The following is a 15439-nucleotide window of genomic DNA, read 5'->3' as shown; positions in this document are numbered from 1 at the left end:
TGGTGTGGGTTCTTCTTTCCCTGTTCCCTGGAGCAGTTTCTTACAACTGCTCTTTATAGAATTACTCCAGTTGCCTTCAGTTTAAAGGGCACGGTAAAGCCAGGTTTTTGGTCTCAGTTACAATGGAGCTTCATTGCTGTTGTTTTGAAGATTGTTGTTCTACAGGGGTCACGGTGGGCTGTGTGTGATGTGTCACCTTGCCAAACCGAGCTCCTGTTCACTTTGTTGATGTCAGAAATGCTCCTTCTGTAGCGCAGTCAGTCCTGCAGGAGCAGTTTCAGGATTGCCGGTGTGCTGTGCCAGCTGCTGCCTGTGGGGCTGAATGCAGGACACAGTGCTGAGTCCTTCACTCCTGGTGCAGGAGTCTGTTAATGGAAAGTACCCTCTGAGGCCTGTGAAATATCAGAAGAGCTTCTGGAGGGGAGAACACAACAGGGTAGCACCTGGGGCAAAAGGGTTTCCCACGTTATGACAGGAGACTTCATCTCTGAAACCCGGCTGCAAATGTTTGCTTCCTGTCTAAGGTTTCTCAGCAGTCTGCCTAATCATGAAATCATCCATTTTAGCAAACCTTGCACCATGTGCTTTTAGCATGATTTTTCAACCTTTATATATTACCACCGTGAAGTTCAGGAAGGATGCAAGTGATCAAGGCTATCTAAACATACAAAAGGTAAAGCAAATATTTCTGGGAGGGAAGGAGTGCCATAGTTTAGGAGGCTTGAGGTGGGATTTGGAGATTTGGACACACTCTCTAAAGAGCCCACTGTAGTTGTGCAAGTTTAATTTTGGAAGCAGATACTGTGGCTGGTTTGAATAACCTTGAAACTGACAACCTGTATGTTAATTGTGAAAAGCCTTCTGGAGGACTGCTGCTTAAAATACGAGTATCTGTCATGGGATGGGAATGTAAATAAGCTGCCATCAGCTAATTGCAAGTGACTGCAATTGATATTTTGCTGAAGAGTCTTAGGTTATGGTTTAAACCTTAAGCCAGTGTGGGAAAACTAAATGAGAGCTAATGTTTTGTAGAGACTGTTCCCCTAGCATAATTACTGCAGTTTTTGGTACTGAGCACTAAACTGCAGAATTTCAGGTTTGATCTGCTGTGTTACTGCATTGCTAAGAGAAACTGAGTAGCACTGTGAGAATGTAGAAGAAGGAGAAAGTCAGGGTAATAAAAAGACTTTCAAGCCAGTACATGATACTGTATGTAGTTAAAATAGGGGTGGTGCAGGCAGATTGGGATAGGAGCATGCCTGGGCTCATTTTCCTCTTGAAGGCATCCCTGACTGTGTCAGAGGAGGGGATTGAACTATTCAGGCTGCATATGTGTGTGGGTGTGTGCACCTAAAAATACATGCCCAGGTTTCACACAGATACATTTGTATTTGATTTCTATTCTGACAGTATTCTATGAAGCAATTTCTGTTTGTTCTGAACCTGACCATTTAAAACAAAACAGCTGCTGCTGCAGTATTTCAGGTACATGAATATTTTTTGGCCTTAAATACATCTGTTAGTCACTGGGCTTCCTGCACGTTTGCTTTTCATTCAGTGATGTCCAACCAAGATCAGTGGGATGTGGAGAGAAGCTAAAGCAGCTGGTGTAGCTCCTTAATCCACAGGCCGCCTGATCTGAAACTCACATGGGCTAGTTTGCAGAGCCAAAGCAGCTGTGGTGGCATCCAGAGGGACTCTCCAGTCATGATTCAAGAAGATATTTTCTCCTTCCTTGCACGAAGAAAATACTTTCCTTCTTGTACCTTTCCTAATGCACCTCCCTGAGGTGCTGTATATTCAGGAGTTTGCATTCAGCTCCATTATAGAATGTAACCCTGGAGCTACTTCCTTTTGTTAAACATGCACTGTACTTGTTTTCTTGTGAGAAAAACGTGTGTGCAAATCACATCCATCTTACAGTTTCTGTGTCCCATTTTCCTGGCTACATACTCATTTAACAGGCAGCTGAAAGAAGGAAAAGGCTATGGCTGAATATTGTCAAAACAAATTCTCCCTGGTTGTCCAGATAGAGTTACAGAATAACAAATCAATGCTGCCTTTGTGTGATGCCTGCATGACTCTTACTAATACAGGAGTCATAACTGAGGAATGGAGTCTGTGGAGGTAGAGGTTAATCCAGCCATAATATCAAGGGACCTTAATGTATATTGCCAATTGCCAAATACTTCAGCCTTTTCCCTCTAATTTTCTTTCTTTTTTTTTTTTTTCAGTGTCTGGCTCCAACTGAAGTAATACTTTGTGTTTGCAATGTGATTGATGTAGGCTCAGTTTAATTGCCTGAGACTTTTTCTGAGAAACATCCCTGCTAGCTAGTTACTTTTATAATGTTTGCAAACCTCCCAATCCCCACATGACAACCTGATCCTTTTGTATTTGTATATTTAGGAAGCATCATTCTGTTGGCACAAGACACAGGTACTAGCTGAGGATATTTGGTGTCTCTGAGCCAAGCTCTTCCTTTTCCATGTATTTTATAAGACCTGGAGGCAGACAGCACCTCTGAGGTCAAAAATGAGGAAGATTGAGAAACTGAATCAGAATCTAAAATCAATATTTTAATAACGAGTGAATATTTTCTTTAAAACTTTAAGTGACTGCTATGTTTACAAGCCCTTTAACAAGGATATTCCAGTTATACAAATAATTGAATTTAGCCTGCTTTTAAATCTGTTTTCTGCCAGAGAATATATTGAACTGTGTGGAAGTCTTTACTTGCCATTGGTCAGCCTCTGCATTTGGTGCAGTCATGGCTGTTTTGGCTGTCAGGTTGATGGCAAAAGGGGGTGAGGCTGCACACCTCAGCATACAGCCAGGTGGAACAGGGAAACTGAATGGTTGGGAGCACAATAACACACAAAGTGTAATCCACTGCTTGAGGCAGTGCAGCAGCCAGGTTGGTTGGAGTAAAAATGCAGAGTAAGGGCCATTTCCACACATACGTTTCATGGCAATTCTTCCTGTTGATTTTGTATTCAGTTCCTCACGTAAAAATTGGCAATGCTTGTGCCTTGTTGAATTTAACTTCCTCTGCCTCTGCCTGGAAGAGCCCCTGTTCCTTACCTCTGCTGGAGGTGAAGGGATGCTCACAGCTGGGGGGGATCATGGACCTGGCTCCCTGCAGTCCCACTGACCTGGCTCTGTGCACCTTAGTGCTTTGCAGAGAGTTGGAAGCCTTGGAGAGAGCCAGCATGGACATGGCTGAGCTGAGTTGTTTTGCTTCTGCATTCTGCCTCCAGCATCTCTGATATGCTTGTGAACTTCTGACAACTATTTTATCTAAGAGTCTGTCATGGAAAAGCAAGGCAAAAAGCAGCAGCACTTTCCTGCAGCACTTAGCCATTCCTGTTGCTACACATCACTGATGTGAGACCTGTTATGCAGAGAACCTAAAGCATCATGAGCCTGGTCAAGTTCCCTGTACCATGTAGGTGGAGAGGGTCTGGAGAGGGTCCTTGCTTGTTAGTTGTGCACTGGAAGATTGGTGGGAGCACATGGCTGTCCCTACCATGGTGTGTGTGACTGCTTAGTGCTCATGGACAGGGGGCAGCCCAGCTCCGCAGCAGGTGGAGCAGGATTGCCCACCCACCTTTCTGCTCTGTGGGAAGATCCTAATAGAAGGTTTCAGCAGCTGCCTGTTTGTGCCTGGAAAAAGTGAGAAATTAGTAGCTTGCAGCAGATCTAGGAAGCAAGACAGGATTTTGGCATGTAGTTTTCCTGTCTCCTGGAGTCCGTGAAAATGGGGTTGTGCCTGTTTATGCCAGATTTGTACTAGTGCTTTGGATAATTGATGGACACCAGAACTTCAGAGTGCAGGTATTGCTGAGAACAAGCACTGTACAAATTAGCCTAGTCATGTGTTTGGCAGATCTCTCATTAGCAAGGAATTCTTAATAAGAATTATAGTACTAATGAGGGTTTATCTGCTCAATCCCTTTCACAGGAAGAAACGAATCAGAAATCTGACGGTAAGGTGAGGACATCTGGCTGAAGGCATGAAAGAGGTGGTGGGAGAATTAACACTGCAGTTCCTCTCTGGATTGTGTACAGCAGAGCAGGGCTGGAGGGAGAGACATTCTGACTCAACAAACTGCGGGAGAGGTGGAATTCGCACTTTGGTGAGGAATAAGAGAGCTTCACTCAAGCTGTTTGATGACTCATTTAGTTTATTTGCAATATAAAGTTTAGCTGGTGAGAAACCTCGTTCAAATACAAAGGGTCTATCTTGTCATTAAGGTCACTAGAGCTGGGGGCAGTCACCACCCATAGCAGTGGTCACAGCCTAATGCAAAGACACCGTGGGATGGGGGTTTGTGGGTTGCAGTCAGCTTTTGCTCATGAGGATGGTGTCTGCACACTGGCTCTTGCCTCTGCAGTGTTTGCCTTACTGGAGTTCTGTTATTTGCGTAGATTTTGATGTGCTTCATGTCTGGCCTCTGATGAGAATGTGCTGGCAGGAGAGGAGTGCTGGAGGGCCCAGCCCTGCTCTGCTCCTGGGTTGAGAGCAAAGCTGCCCTGTTGTCCCATGACCACTCAGCTGCCGCCTCGGCACAAACACACACCTACACGTAAAGCAGCTGGACTTTCTTGTTCAGATTACTGCTGAATCCTCTCTTCCCTCTGTGCTCAGCTGCTGACTAGTGGAAATGTAATTTTATGAGGTAAGCCAGAGAGAGTAAGCCAAATTTTAAACTACATGTGTATAATCTTCAGAAAAAATACTGTGTAACTGTGAACTTTCATTTTCTTCTGATTATTTTGATGGCTGCCAAGGCACGATGAATGGGCATGTGGGAGCTTACACTGGCTTGACTGTGTCAATTTGAAAATGTACAGGACCCAGAAATGTCAGTATCACACCTTTGGGAACCTGTAGTGTGGCAGTGAGGTCCCCAAAATAAGCCTGACTTTCCTCTGCAGTACTGTTGCTCCCTCTGACTGCTGCAGGCGCACACTGCAGCAGCACAGGGGATGGTATTTCAGACAGGCTTCTTTCAGTCCTGGAGTCAGTAGTGCTAGGGCACAGGCCATGTGAGAGCTTCATCATATTGACTTTAACTTGCCCCTGTCTTTTGGGACCAAGCTGATGCCTCACAAGTCCTTGCAGTTACGCAGTTCACCAGCCATGACTGTTAGCTAAATTGTTTCAGCAGTTTTCAAAACAAAAGTAGACATCCAACAGGCTTCAAAAGGGTTATCACACATACATTGTTCAGACTTTGGTGGTTGGAGAACTTCTGGGAGTTGCCCTGTAGGGTATGTTTCTGTTTAATGCACTTAAAATGATCTGGATGCAGCAGTTGATGTCCTGTTGGCAGGTTTGCTGATAGCACTCAACTGGGAGGTGCTGATGACTCTGAGGGAGGAGAGGCCTTGCACAGGGATCTAGATAGATTGGAGTACTGGGCAATGATTCATGGGATGAAATTCAATAAATCCAAATGCCAGATTCTGCACCTGGGACAGAGTAACATCAGGTACAAGTGTAAATTGGGAGAGGAGAGTCTGGAGAACAGCTGTGCCGAGGGATCTGGGGGTGTTGGCGGGCAGCAGCTCAGTGTGGGTGAGCGCTGTGTGCCCAGATAGCCAGGAGGGCAAACTGTATCCTGGGGTGCATCAGACACGGCATCACCGGGCTCATCCTGAGCACTGTGAGCAGTTCTGGGACCCACAATTTAAGGAGGATGTGAAGGTCCTTGAGTGCATCCAGAAGAGGGCAACAAAGCCGGTGGAAGGGCTGGAAGGCATGTCCTGGGAGGAGTGGAGGAGGGCTTTGGGCTTGTCTAGTTTGGAGAAAAAGGCTGAATTTTGACCTTGTTGCTCTCTGTAGCTGCCTGAGGAGGGGACATGGAGAGGGAGGTGCTGATCTCTCCTCACTGAAATCCAGTGACAGGATGCATAGGAATGGTTCAAAAATGCGGCAGGGACTGGGTATTAGAAAGGTTTGGGTTTTATTTAGCAAGAGGGTGGTCAAACTCTGGAACAAACTTCCTAGAGGAGTGCTTGGTGGCACAAGACTGTCAGTATCTAAGAGGCATTTGGACAGTGCTGTTAACAAAGTGCTTCAATTTTTGGTCATCCCTGAAGTGGTCAGGCAGTTAGGCTGGATGATCATTGTAGGTCCCTTCCAACTGAACTGTTCTATTCCGTGCTACTCTAGTCTAAAGTGGCTTCTCAGTAATAGGCTGGTGTGACAAGACAAAATGTCTTTACAAAACTGACTTAAGCTTCTTAACCTTTAAGGATTAGGAGAGACTTTTGCTTATTTTGCTTTCTCATTTTGAACATAGCACGTGTGGGTGTGCTTTAACTAAGTTCTTGTGCTGCTGCATTTTTCTTCTTCTTGATCCTTGTAACATTTTGCTTGGCAAGCAGGAACAGTACGTGTGGAAAGTTCATACACCTGTGTAAATGTTATTGTTAACAATTACTGCTCTGCTGAGGACTCGGAAAGTTTTGACAAAACCTCAGGAGAAAAACTCTATCAAGCACAGGAGCCTGAGCCTGTGGGAATTAGTGCTCAAGTAGCTGTTGCTGTGCCACTCATCCTGTGGGAGCTGCAGCCACAGGGGGATGAGGATTTTGCATTCCCAATGGATCTGGATGAACCCACCTGTTGGCCAACAGTTTTTTCTCTGCTCATCTGGCACAGCTGCCTGCAAAGTCATCCACTGAGCAAACCCAACTCAAAATTATTTGGTTTGCTCGAGCATTTCCATAACAATCTAAAGCTGCCTGAGGCATTTTCAGCAGGTTGGGTTAGAAAATGATCATGTGAGCTGCCATGCTGGAAAAATAGGTGAGGGTTTCCACTGTGGTGGTGAGGTACTGGGAAGACTGGTGGATGAATGGGAAGTGGTTGCTGCTTTACTTGGATAGCAGCAGTGTGAACAGGCAGGGAACACACTGCTGCAGTTAAACATGCACGTGGGTTCTCTTGCTATGAAATGAGAATTTCCCATATCATCTCAAGGGCTGGTTTTGTCCAGCCTGGAGAAGGCTCAGAGGGAATCTTAAACTAATGATGGGAGGCTATAGAGAAGACAGTGATGCATAATGGCAAGGATAGAGGCCAAGGACATGGGCTGCATCAAGGAAGATTACATAGAAAGAAAAAAAATTCTCTGTGAAGAAAAATCAAACATGGGAACAAGTATGCAGAGACATGCAGTCTCTTTCCTTGGAAATACTCAGAACTGACAGGACCTGAGCAACCTGATGGAGTTTCAATATTGATCCTGCTTCTCTTAGGAAGGGGAGGTGATCTCTAAAGTTCCCTACCAATATAAGATACAACATGATTATAATTTTTAGTGGCATCTTAAATTAGATGAAAGCAATTAGTCTTACTGAGGAGTAAATGTTACTTGCACTCAAAATAATTCACAACTACATTCACTACCCACATTTTACAAGCAGCAACATGAGGCAGGAAAGTCATTAATTTGTGTGAGACACAGGGTCTCAAGAACAGAGATCATAGTGCAAAATTTGCAGGAGTTCCAGGTGTACCACCACCACCTGGTGTCTGCATTCTACCCCCTGCTATCCACTGGTACCTGTGGGGTTCTGCAGGGTGCAGCAAGAAACCCAAGGCCTCTCTGGAGCAGAGGGGCACCAAGCAGAGCAGCAGTGTCCCTGCAGCTGTGGTGTTGCAAGGCTTACACCACTGAAATGTCTTACTACAGCTCTGCAGGTCTGTAACAAAACACCTGCACCATTCAATATGTTACATTAATACATGATTAGGATGTCGGTATGGTATCTGTCAATTCACCAGTAACTGTGGCTTAAGTTGGGCTTCATTAAGATTCTTTATTGTTATCTGTGTAACAGAGACATAGAAATAGATAACAGCAAACTTAATAAACTAAAGATGGGGTGGGTGGGTTGTCAGCTGCTATTCTGCAGGCACAAGGTCACTGTGATATTTTACAGAAGTTCAATCTTCTTTTGTCCTAGCTTTGTCTGGAACAGGGTTAATTTTCTCCCTAGTAGCTGGTACAGTGCTGTGTTTTGGATTCAGTATGAAAATAATGTTGATAATACAACGAAGCTTTAGTTTTGCTCTCTAGTTCTTATTCTAAGTCAAGGAATTCTCAGTTTTCCATGCTCTGTCAGCAAGCAGGTGCACAAGAAGCCTGGAGGGACCATGGCCAGGACAGCTGACACGAACTGACCAAAGGGTTATTTCACACCACAGAGTGAAATGTGCAGTATATGAACTGTGGGGAGCTGGCCAGGAGCTGCTGATTGCTGCTCAGGGACAGGCTGGGCATCAGTCAGTGGATGGTGAGCAACTGAATTTGGCATCACTCATCTTTCTTCCGTTTTATTCCTCTCTCTCTCATTCTTTGTTATCTCCTGTTTCATCACTTTTATAATTATTATTTTTATTGTTATTATTGTTGTTGTATTTTAATCTATCTCAGTTGTTAAACTGTTCTTATCTCAGCCCATGGGTTTTACCTTTTCTGATTTTCCTCTCCATCCCACTGTGGGGATGAGGGTAGTGAAGGGGGTGTTACATGGTGTTTAATTGCCAGCTGGGGCTAAACCATGACACCTTTCTGAGGAGCCAGCTGAACATGCCATGCTGTTGTGAACCATGCTGGTAAACTGCAGTTATTTTCATCTAAAGTGTTATGGGTGTATTTAATGATGCAGGAAATGCCAGGGGAGATAAATGGGTTGACCAAGGCAGGTGAGAGACCTGCTGCTAAGACATCTCTCATGGTGGCAGGTCCATCTCTTTCTGACTGTGTCAAGCTGCAATTTCTGCCATCAAGACTTTTCTGAACAGACTCTCTATCTGTGCAGAACAGCACCAGTTAAAGGCGTGGGTTTGTGCAATGGTCTGGCAGTCTAGCCATGGTCTAGAAGCACAAACTTAAAATCAAAACTGTCTTCAGTTGATGTAATTCAAATATGACCTTGGATTTCAGGAGGTAACACTGCATTACCAACCCACAAATAGAGACTGCTTCTAGTAAAAATGACATGGACTTCTTCACTGTTTCTCTTCTTTCTGTGAAAAATGCCTCTTTTTTGACATTACATTCAGCCTCCAGTGTAACAGAAGCAGAGTCTTGTGGTCTGGGATGCTGTGGTCTATAAACTTTGATTTAATAACATTTTGTAAGAAAATAAGAAGAGAGGAGAGGAGAGGAGAGGAGAGGAGAGGAGAGGAGAGGAGAGGAGAGGAGAGGAGAGGAGAGGAGAGGGAGAGGAGAGGAGAGGAGAGGAGAGGAGAGGAGAGGAGAGGGAGAGGAGAGGAGAGGAGAGGGAGGAGGGGGAGGGGAGGGAGGGGGAGGGAGGGGAGGGGGAGGGGGAGGGAGGGAAGGGAAGGGAAGGAAGGGAAGGGAGAGGGAAGGGAAGGGAAGGGAAGGGAAGGGAAGGGAAGGAGGGAAGGGAAGGGAAGGGAAGGGAAGGAAGAAGGGAAGGGAAGGAAGGAAGGAAGAGAAGGAAGGAAGAGAAGAGAAGAGAAGAGAAGAGAAGAGAAGAGAAGAGAAGAGAAGAGAAGAGAAGAGAAGAGAAGAGAAGAGAAGAGAAGAGAAGAGAAGAGAAGAGAAGAGAAGAGAAGAGAAGAGAAGAGAAGAGAAGAGAAACTCAGTGCATGCGTATTGCTGAGTCATTTTGCCAATTAGCCTCTACCACAGCAACTGGGACCCGAGACATGATCCTTGAAGTTTGAGTGATCACCCTGCTGCTGGCACTTGACCTGTTCTCCTGTTTGAGAACCCAGGGTGTCTGTATGGGAGTGTGAGAGCTTTCTTTGTGTGCAGAAGATGTAACACACAGTTCCAAAGACTGCAGCTGGTTGTTACCGATGTGCGTTGGACATTGTTCTTCCCTGTCTTTTGTGTGGGGGTCAGACTGAGATTTAAAATGCAATTTTCCAAATTCTGTATTTGCTCCTGGAGATGTCTGTTAAAATGGTCGATGGAAAGGCTACCATTAACTCTGAGAACAACATGATCCTCCAGAGTTAACATCCAAAAGTGTGGATTCCTTTATGAGCAAAGGATGGGTGGAGTTCAATTAGCAATTATGGTGACCATAATTGAGGTCATGTTTCCCTAGATACCATCAGAACAAAAACCCAGTGGGATCACTGCAATGATCTGAGTTAAAATTAGCTCTTCTTGGTGATTGTGGTGGTGTATTTTTAACCTGAATTGTTTGAGTGACCCAATTCGAATGCAGCCATGCACGCTGGTGAGGGCAGCGGGAGCAACATCTGAGTGGGAGTGATGCCTTGAATGGGGGCATGGGGGACAAGATGTAACTCAAATTTCTGCCAGAGATGGCATTTTATTTTTATTTCTCTGGAAACTGGTGTGAAACACATAGGAAGAGATAGCATAATGACTAGCAGCACTTGACACTTGGCTGTGACACTGGAGGTGTGTTCAGCTTGCAACTTTGTTTTTCAGCACCTGAACTAGCTGGCAGTGTGCAGGCTGAAGCTTTCCAGCGTCAGCCATAGGGCACCTGGACCACCTAACCTGAGAAAACAGAAATTCCAGAAACCAAATGAATGTCAGCAGATGCTGATTTTAAAAAAGCTGTTGCTTCTTAGTAAGGAAGAAATAGCTGCCATCACCACCTCTCCTCACCCCCAAATCTGTGCCTGGAGATAAGGGAATAACTCTGTGAAATAAAAGCAAGACTGAGGGAGGCAACCACAGAGCACACCAGGACTGATGACACTGCCAGGTTAGAATAATGATGATAACAATGGACACTGCCACTTGCTGCCTCCAAATGAGTGTGAAACCCACAGAAGTGTGGGTTTCTGTGCCTTGAGTGCAGAGGCACCTGAGGAAGAGCGGCAGAGCTGTTGGGCAGACTGCCATCCCAAAGGCTTTTCACTAGGATGCTGTGCATAGTCAGTTTTATATTGGGTACCAGTGGAAGAAAAGAGCAAGGGAGGCCAGGAATTAATGTTGAAGAAGAGTGAGAGAATCCAGGTTAGCACACAGAAATCTGTGATGGTGATTTAATCTTCTGGTCTGATGCAGTGGATGATAAAGACGTGCTTGGTTAAATTTTACAGATTTTCCACTTCTAGTGAGGGTACTCCAGCTTTCCATAGCTCTACAGGCCATGAGATTACACAAACCATCTCCATAGTTTGACTAAATACTCTATGGAGCCTGGGATCAGGCAGAATTTCCCCTGCAATTCTCATCTCCTGTAAATACATGAAGCCAAATCCTGAAACTAAAAGCTATGGAGGTCACTCTTCTGTGCTTTCAGTATTGTATGTGTGCATACATACTGAAAATGAGGAGGAAACTGCTGGGATAAAATACAGTTGGTACATGAGAAAAGAAGAGAAGCAACAGGTATGTGAGAGAAACTCATAGTAATAGGAGCTGCAAGTATTTGAATGTTAGAATTTTGCAGTGTTAGAATTTCAAGGACAAAAATGAGGAAGGTGGAAGAGAGTGGGAGTAATTTTCCTAGAAGGCTGTGTATTTATTCATGAGGAATGATGCTGTAAGAATAAATCATAACTATGTAGGAAGTTTTTATCTGCAGGATCCTTGTCTCCCTGCTTGCTGAAGCTGGAAGGTATGAGACATGAATTACATAATTAAAGATGTGACCATAATGATTATGTAAAATGGAACCAACCTAAAGTTGTAAGGCCATTATTATTGCATAAATATTTGAATGTATAAGAAAACATCAACAACTGAAGGCTATTTGAAGAAAAATAAGGGCATCTTTAAAGAAAAAGGAGTTTGTTTCATGCAGGTGGTTACTAAAATGGCAACAGAATCAAACAAGATCAAGAATTAAAACCCCCAACACATTAACAAGTATCTAAATTGCATTAATTGTAAAAGTCACCCTGATAACAAACAAAACTTGTAACAGAAACTATATTTCTACCAACTTAAGTCAATGGAAACTAAAAATAAGTGTATCAGGTGAGTATAACTGTTTGTCTTAGGATACAGATTTGTTATACATTAATGTTTTCACAGGCACATAACTGGCTTGGTTTTCAGAGATGGCCATTCGCTTAGGGCTTTGAATCTGAATATTTGATGGAATTCATGTTGCCTAATTTAGATACCTAACAATAGACGTATTAAATTTAAATTAGTTGTCTTAGGCTGGCTCTAGCATCTGAAGAGAAAGATCATCTTCAGAGAGAAAGTAATTCCTTCTGACTTGGATGCCAGTCTTATCATGGGATAACTTGTCCTCAAAAGATGCTTTTCCTTCTCCACTGTTTATAAAAGGAGCTTAAGATAACTAAGACTCAAATTATCTACTTTCACATGATTAAAGACATGAGATAAATCCTGTAGGTCTTGTTATCTAACATAAGGCATAGTCATGATAGCTACAGGCCATATCCAAAGACACATTTGCAGTTTATGCTCTGTAAACTCCCAGGGTCAGCTCTGTAACCAAGCAGTTCACAGACATATTTAACCAGGGTATGGGCCATGTTGGCAGTAAGCAGAGATTCAAACCCCATTTTTGGAGGGTGGCATGCTGGAAGGACTCTGTTTCCCACAGTGTGTCAAAAGTGACATCTTTCCTCTTGGTTCACCTGGACTTCAACTTTGGCTTGAACAAGTCGCTTTGTCTTTGGGGTCTTCTCGGGATTTTTCTATAAACATGGGTTTCTTTGGTTGTAAGATTTCCCTTTCCAACCTCTAAACATCTTGCTTAATTGCCCTTTTCAAATTCTTAAGCTGTCCAGCTAAGACTCTGAAGGACCTGGGTGGAATTCAGAGGAAAGAGATGAGAAGCAAGGAATATCCCCCAGGATTATTTTAACCTTCTTTAAGCCTAAGTAGGCTTAAAGATGGTTAAAATAATCCCGGGGGACATTCCTGGGGGGACATTTCAACCTTCTAAAAAGCCTACTTAGTCTCCTTGCTTGAGACTGTAGAGCTGTCTGGGTAGGTATCCTCCCTTGGCTCCTTCCTTCACGGCTGTTCTTGGCACCAGAACAAACCAGTTTCAGACAAGGTGGCTGCATTGTTAAGCAACAGCTGTTGGCAGGCAGGTGGGAAGAGCCGGTTAGACAAGAAAGGGATGGGGATGTAGCCAGCCCCTGGAGGTGTCTGTGAGAGGGATTCCTGCTTTCCTGGTTCCTCTTTGCTTCTGGCTTATTGACTTGTGCTCTGCTTCCAGAATGGGGTGACAGGTGAGTCCTCATCCTTCTCCTGGGAGCATTGGCCCATGCAGCAGTGCCAGGAGGAAGCTGTGGTTCATGTGGCTGTAACTGGGAGTGACAGCACCATCCAGAAGCATGATCTCAGGATTATTCATCTGTATTCTTCTGGAATACATCCTGGTACCTTCCACTCTGCTTTCTGCTCCTTGCCTAGAAACTGGGATCTGCAAACTGCTTCTCATCTTCTCACCTCGTCTGTGTGCTGGAAACAGGCATGATCCTTGTGATTCCAAGTAGTATGATAATGTAGCAGTTTTCTGTCGGATGTAGAAAGAGAATTGTGACCCCCTACCTTGGAAATTGCCATCAGTTTGGAAATTGCTGTTTTCAATTATTTTATGTGAATCTAGAAAAGATCTTTTCCCTTTCCCTGTAGTTCTGTTGAAAACAAAACCTATTCTAGGAGACTGAGCAGAAAAGATCAATGGAAGTTAAGGCTGAAAGCTTGTGGGTGTTTAGGTTACAGTGCTGAGTGGCGATTTCCTTGCCCAAAAATTTACCTCTGGCTGTTGCACCACTCCTTGGATACGGCTGACCACATTTATAGTTTCAGTATTTTACTTTGTAATTACAGATTCCTTTCACCTCATTTATTAAAATCATAGTGTGTCCAAGTAGGCCACCTTTTATGCAATATCAAAATAAATAGATAGAATTAATTATGAGTCTTTAAATATATGCATGAGAATTGCATCGTTTTTTGAAACATGGAAGTGCAACACTAAAATTATTTTCCTGAATGAGATGACTCATCATGCCTGGGAAAAAGAGATCCTGTGATTTCATTGTATTTCCATGTCATTAAGAAAGTATTATACTTCAAGCAGATGAAGGACTGCAAAATTTGCAGACCCATTATTACTGGATAGTGGTAGCAAAGAGAAGTGCGTTACATTTGCATACAAATACATGAGTGTGTTTTAGGAAACAATTTTTGTTTCTTAAAAAAAAAAAAAAAAGGTATCCATTTAGAGGACAAAGCAGAGCTCTGGTTTGCAGAAGACAAGCCTGGGCACATGGTGTCTTCAATCCACTGCTTCCATGTCTGTGTCCCCTGTTTGCTTCCCAGACTGCCCCTGGACAGATCTATCTGCTGGGCCATCCACACATTCTGCAGCTTTTGGTGGGCCCTGAATGGGTACTGGTATATTCCCAAGGGAGATGGGTGTGCTTTGTGTGCGGGTTGGCACGTTTTCAGGGGTTGCTGGCATGCTTTCAGTGGGCATTGGCATGTTCCCAGTGGGGACAAGCACACTCTCAGGAGGCACTGGCACACTTTCTGTGGGTGTTGGCACCCTGTCTGGAAGTGAGGGCGTGCTTTTGGTGGGCTTTGACCCGTTCTCAGTGGGCACTGTCATACTTTCAGTGGGTGCTGCTGTGTGTTCAGTGGGTGCTGCTGTGCTCATGCTGGGCTGCTCACAGGTTTTCCCAGCCTCTGAATGTAGAGTGAGAGGAGCAGGAGGTTCTGGCACCAGGATGGCATTACATGTTTGAGTGTCACAGGGCTCTGGATTGCTGCTGTTGCTTGGGAGGGACTCCTCTGCCCTGTGGGACACCCTGAAAGCTTCAGCCAGCTGCTTCAGCATCCTCTTGTCACTCTCATGCAGCTCAATGCTCTCCTGCTCAGAGGGGGAAGGCGTTGTTTTAGTATCACCTTCTTCATCATCTTCTTCTTCTTCTTCTTCTAAGATGCCGTTTCCATTCACCTCTTCTGGGAACTGTGCTTGCTTTATTTTTTTGTACAATTCATTTCTCTCTTCCTGCAGAGCACGGCAGAGGTTCTCTAGTCTCTGGATTTTCAGCACAAAGCACTCATATTCCTTGGACCTCATGGCTTTCTGTAGTCAAAGACATCAGGCAAAGGTACAGGCTCAGTTTGGGTGCATACAATTCATTAGTGGAACTGGCAATTAGGAAATGATTTGAGCAGCCTTCAGAGGATGCTGCCAGGTGGCTGACTTTCACCAACTGCTCTTCAATAACTATGGTGTTTTGGACCAAAGATTTAAGAGGAAATTCATCCCTGTAACTACAATGTATTAACATTCTGGATACATATTCTGATCAATTTCACTCAAATATATTTGCAGGAGTACCTGCTGATGCTCTGGAGAAATGGAAAAGCATAGTGGATGTCCATGCAGACAAGCAACCCAAAGCCTGCTTAGACTTTTGGTTGGTGTGGGTGTGAATTTGGAAGCAAATGAG

The 15439-nt window shown here is 44.2% G+C and overlaps 1 protein-coding gene across 1 annotated transcript in view; it reads right to left on the bottom strand.

Annotated features, from left to right (window-relative positions):
• Nucleotides 1-13919: 13919 nt before the first annotated feature.
• TXLNB (taxilin beta) overlaps nt 13920-15439 on the bottom strand; it is a 32604-nt gene continuing 31084 nt past the window's right edge. The window contains exon 10 of the mRNA XM_064708294.1: nt 13920-15069. Within this exon, the coding sequence (XP_064564364.1) occupies nt 14257-15069 (813 nt within the window). The 3' untranslated portion in view covers nt 13920-14256. The remainder of the gene's footprint in view (nt 15070-15439) is intronic.

Source organism: Zonotrichia leucophrys, chromosome 3, assembly GCF_028769735.1.
Source record: "Zonotrichia leucophrys gambelii isolate GWCS_2022_RI chromosome 3, RI_Zleu_2.0, whole genome shotgun sequence".
Taxonomy (NCBI): domain Eukaryota; kingdom Metazoa; phylum Chordata; class Aves; order Passeriformes; family Passerellidae; genus Zonotrichia; species Zonotrichia leucophrys.
This window is presented reverse-complemented; position numbering and strand designations above follow the sequence as displayed.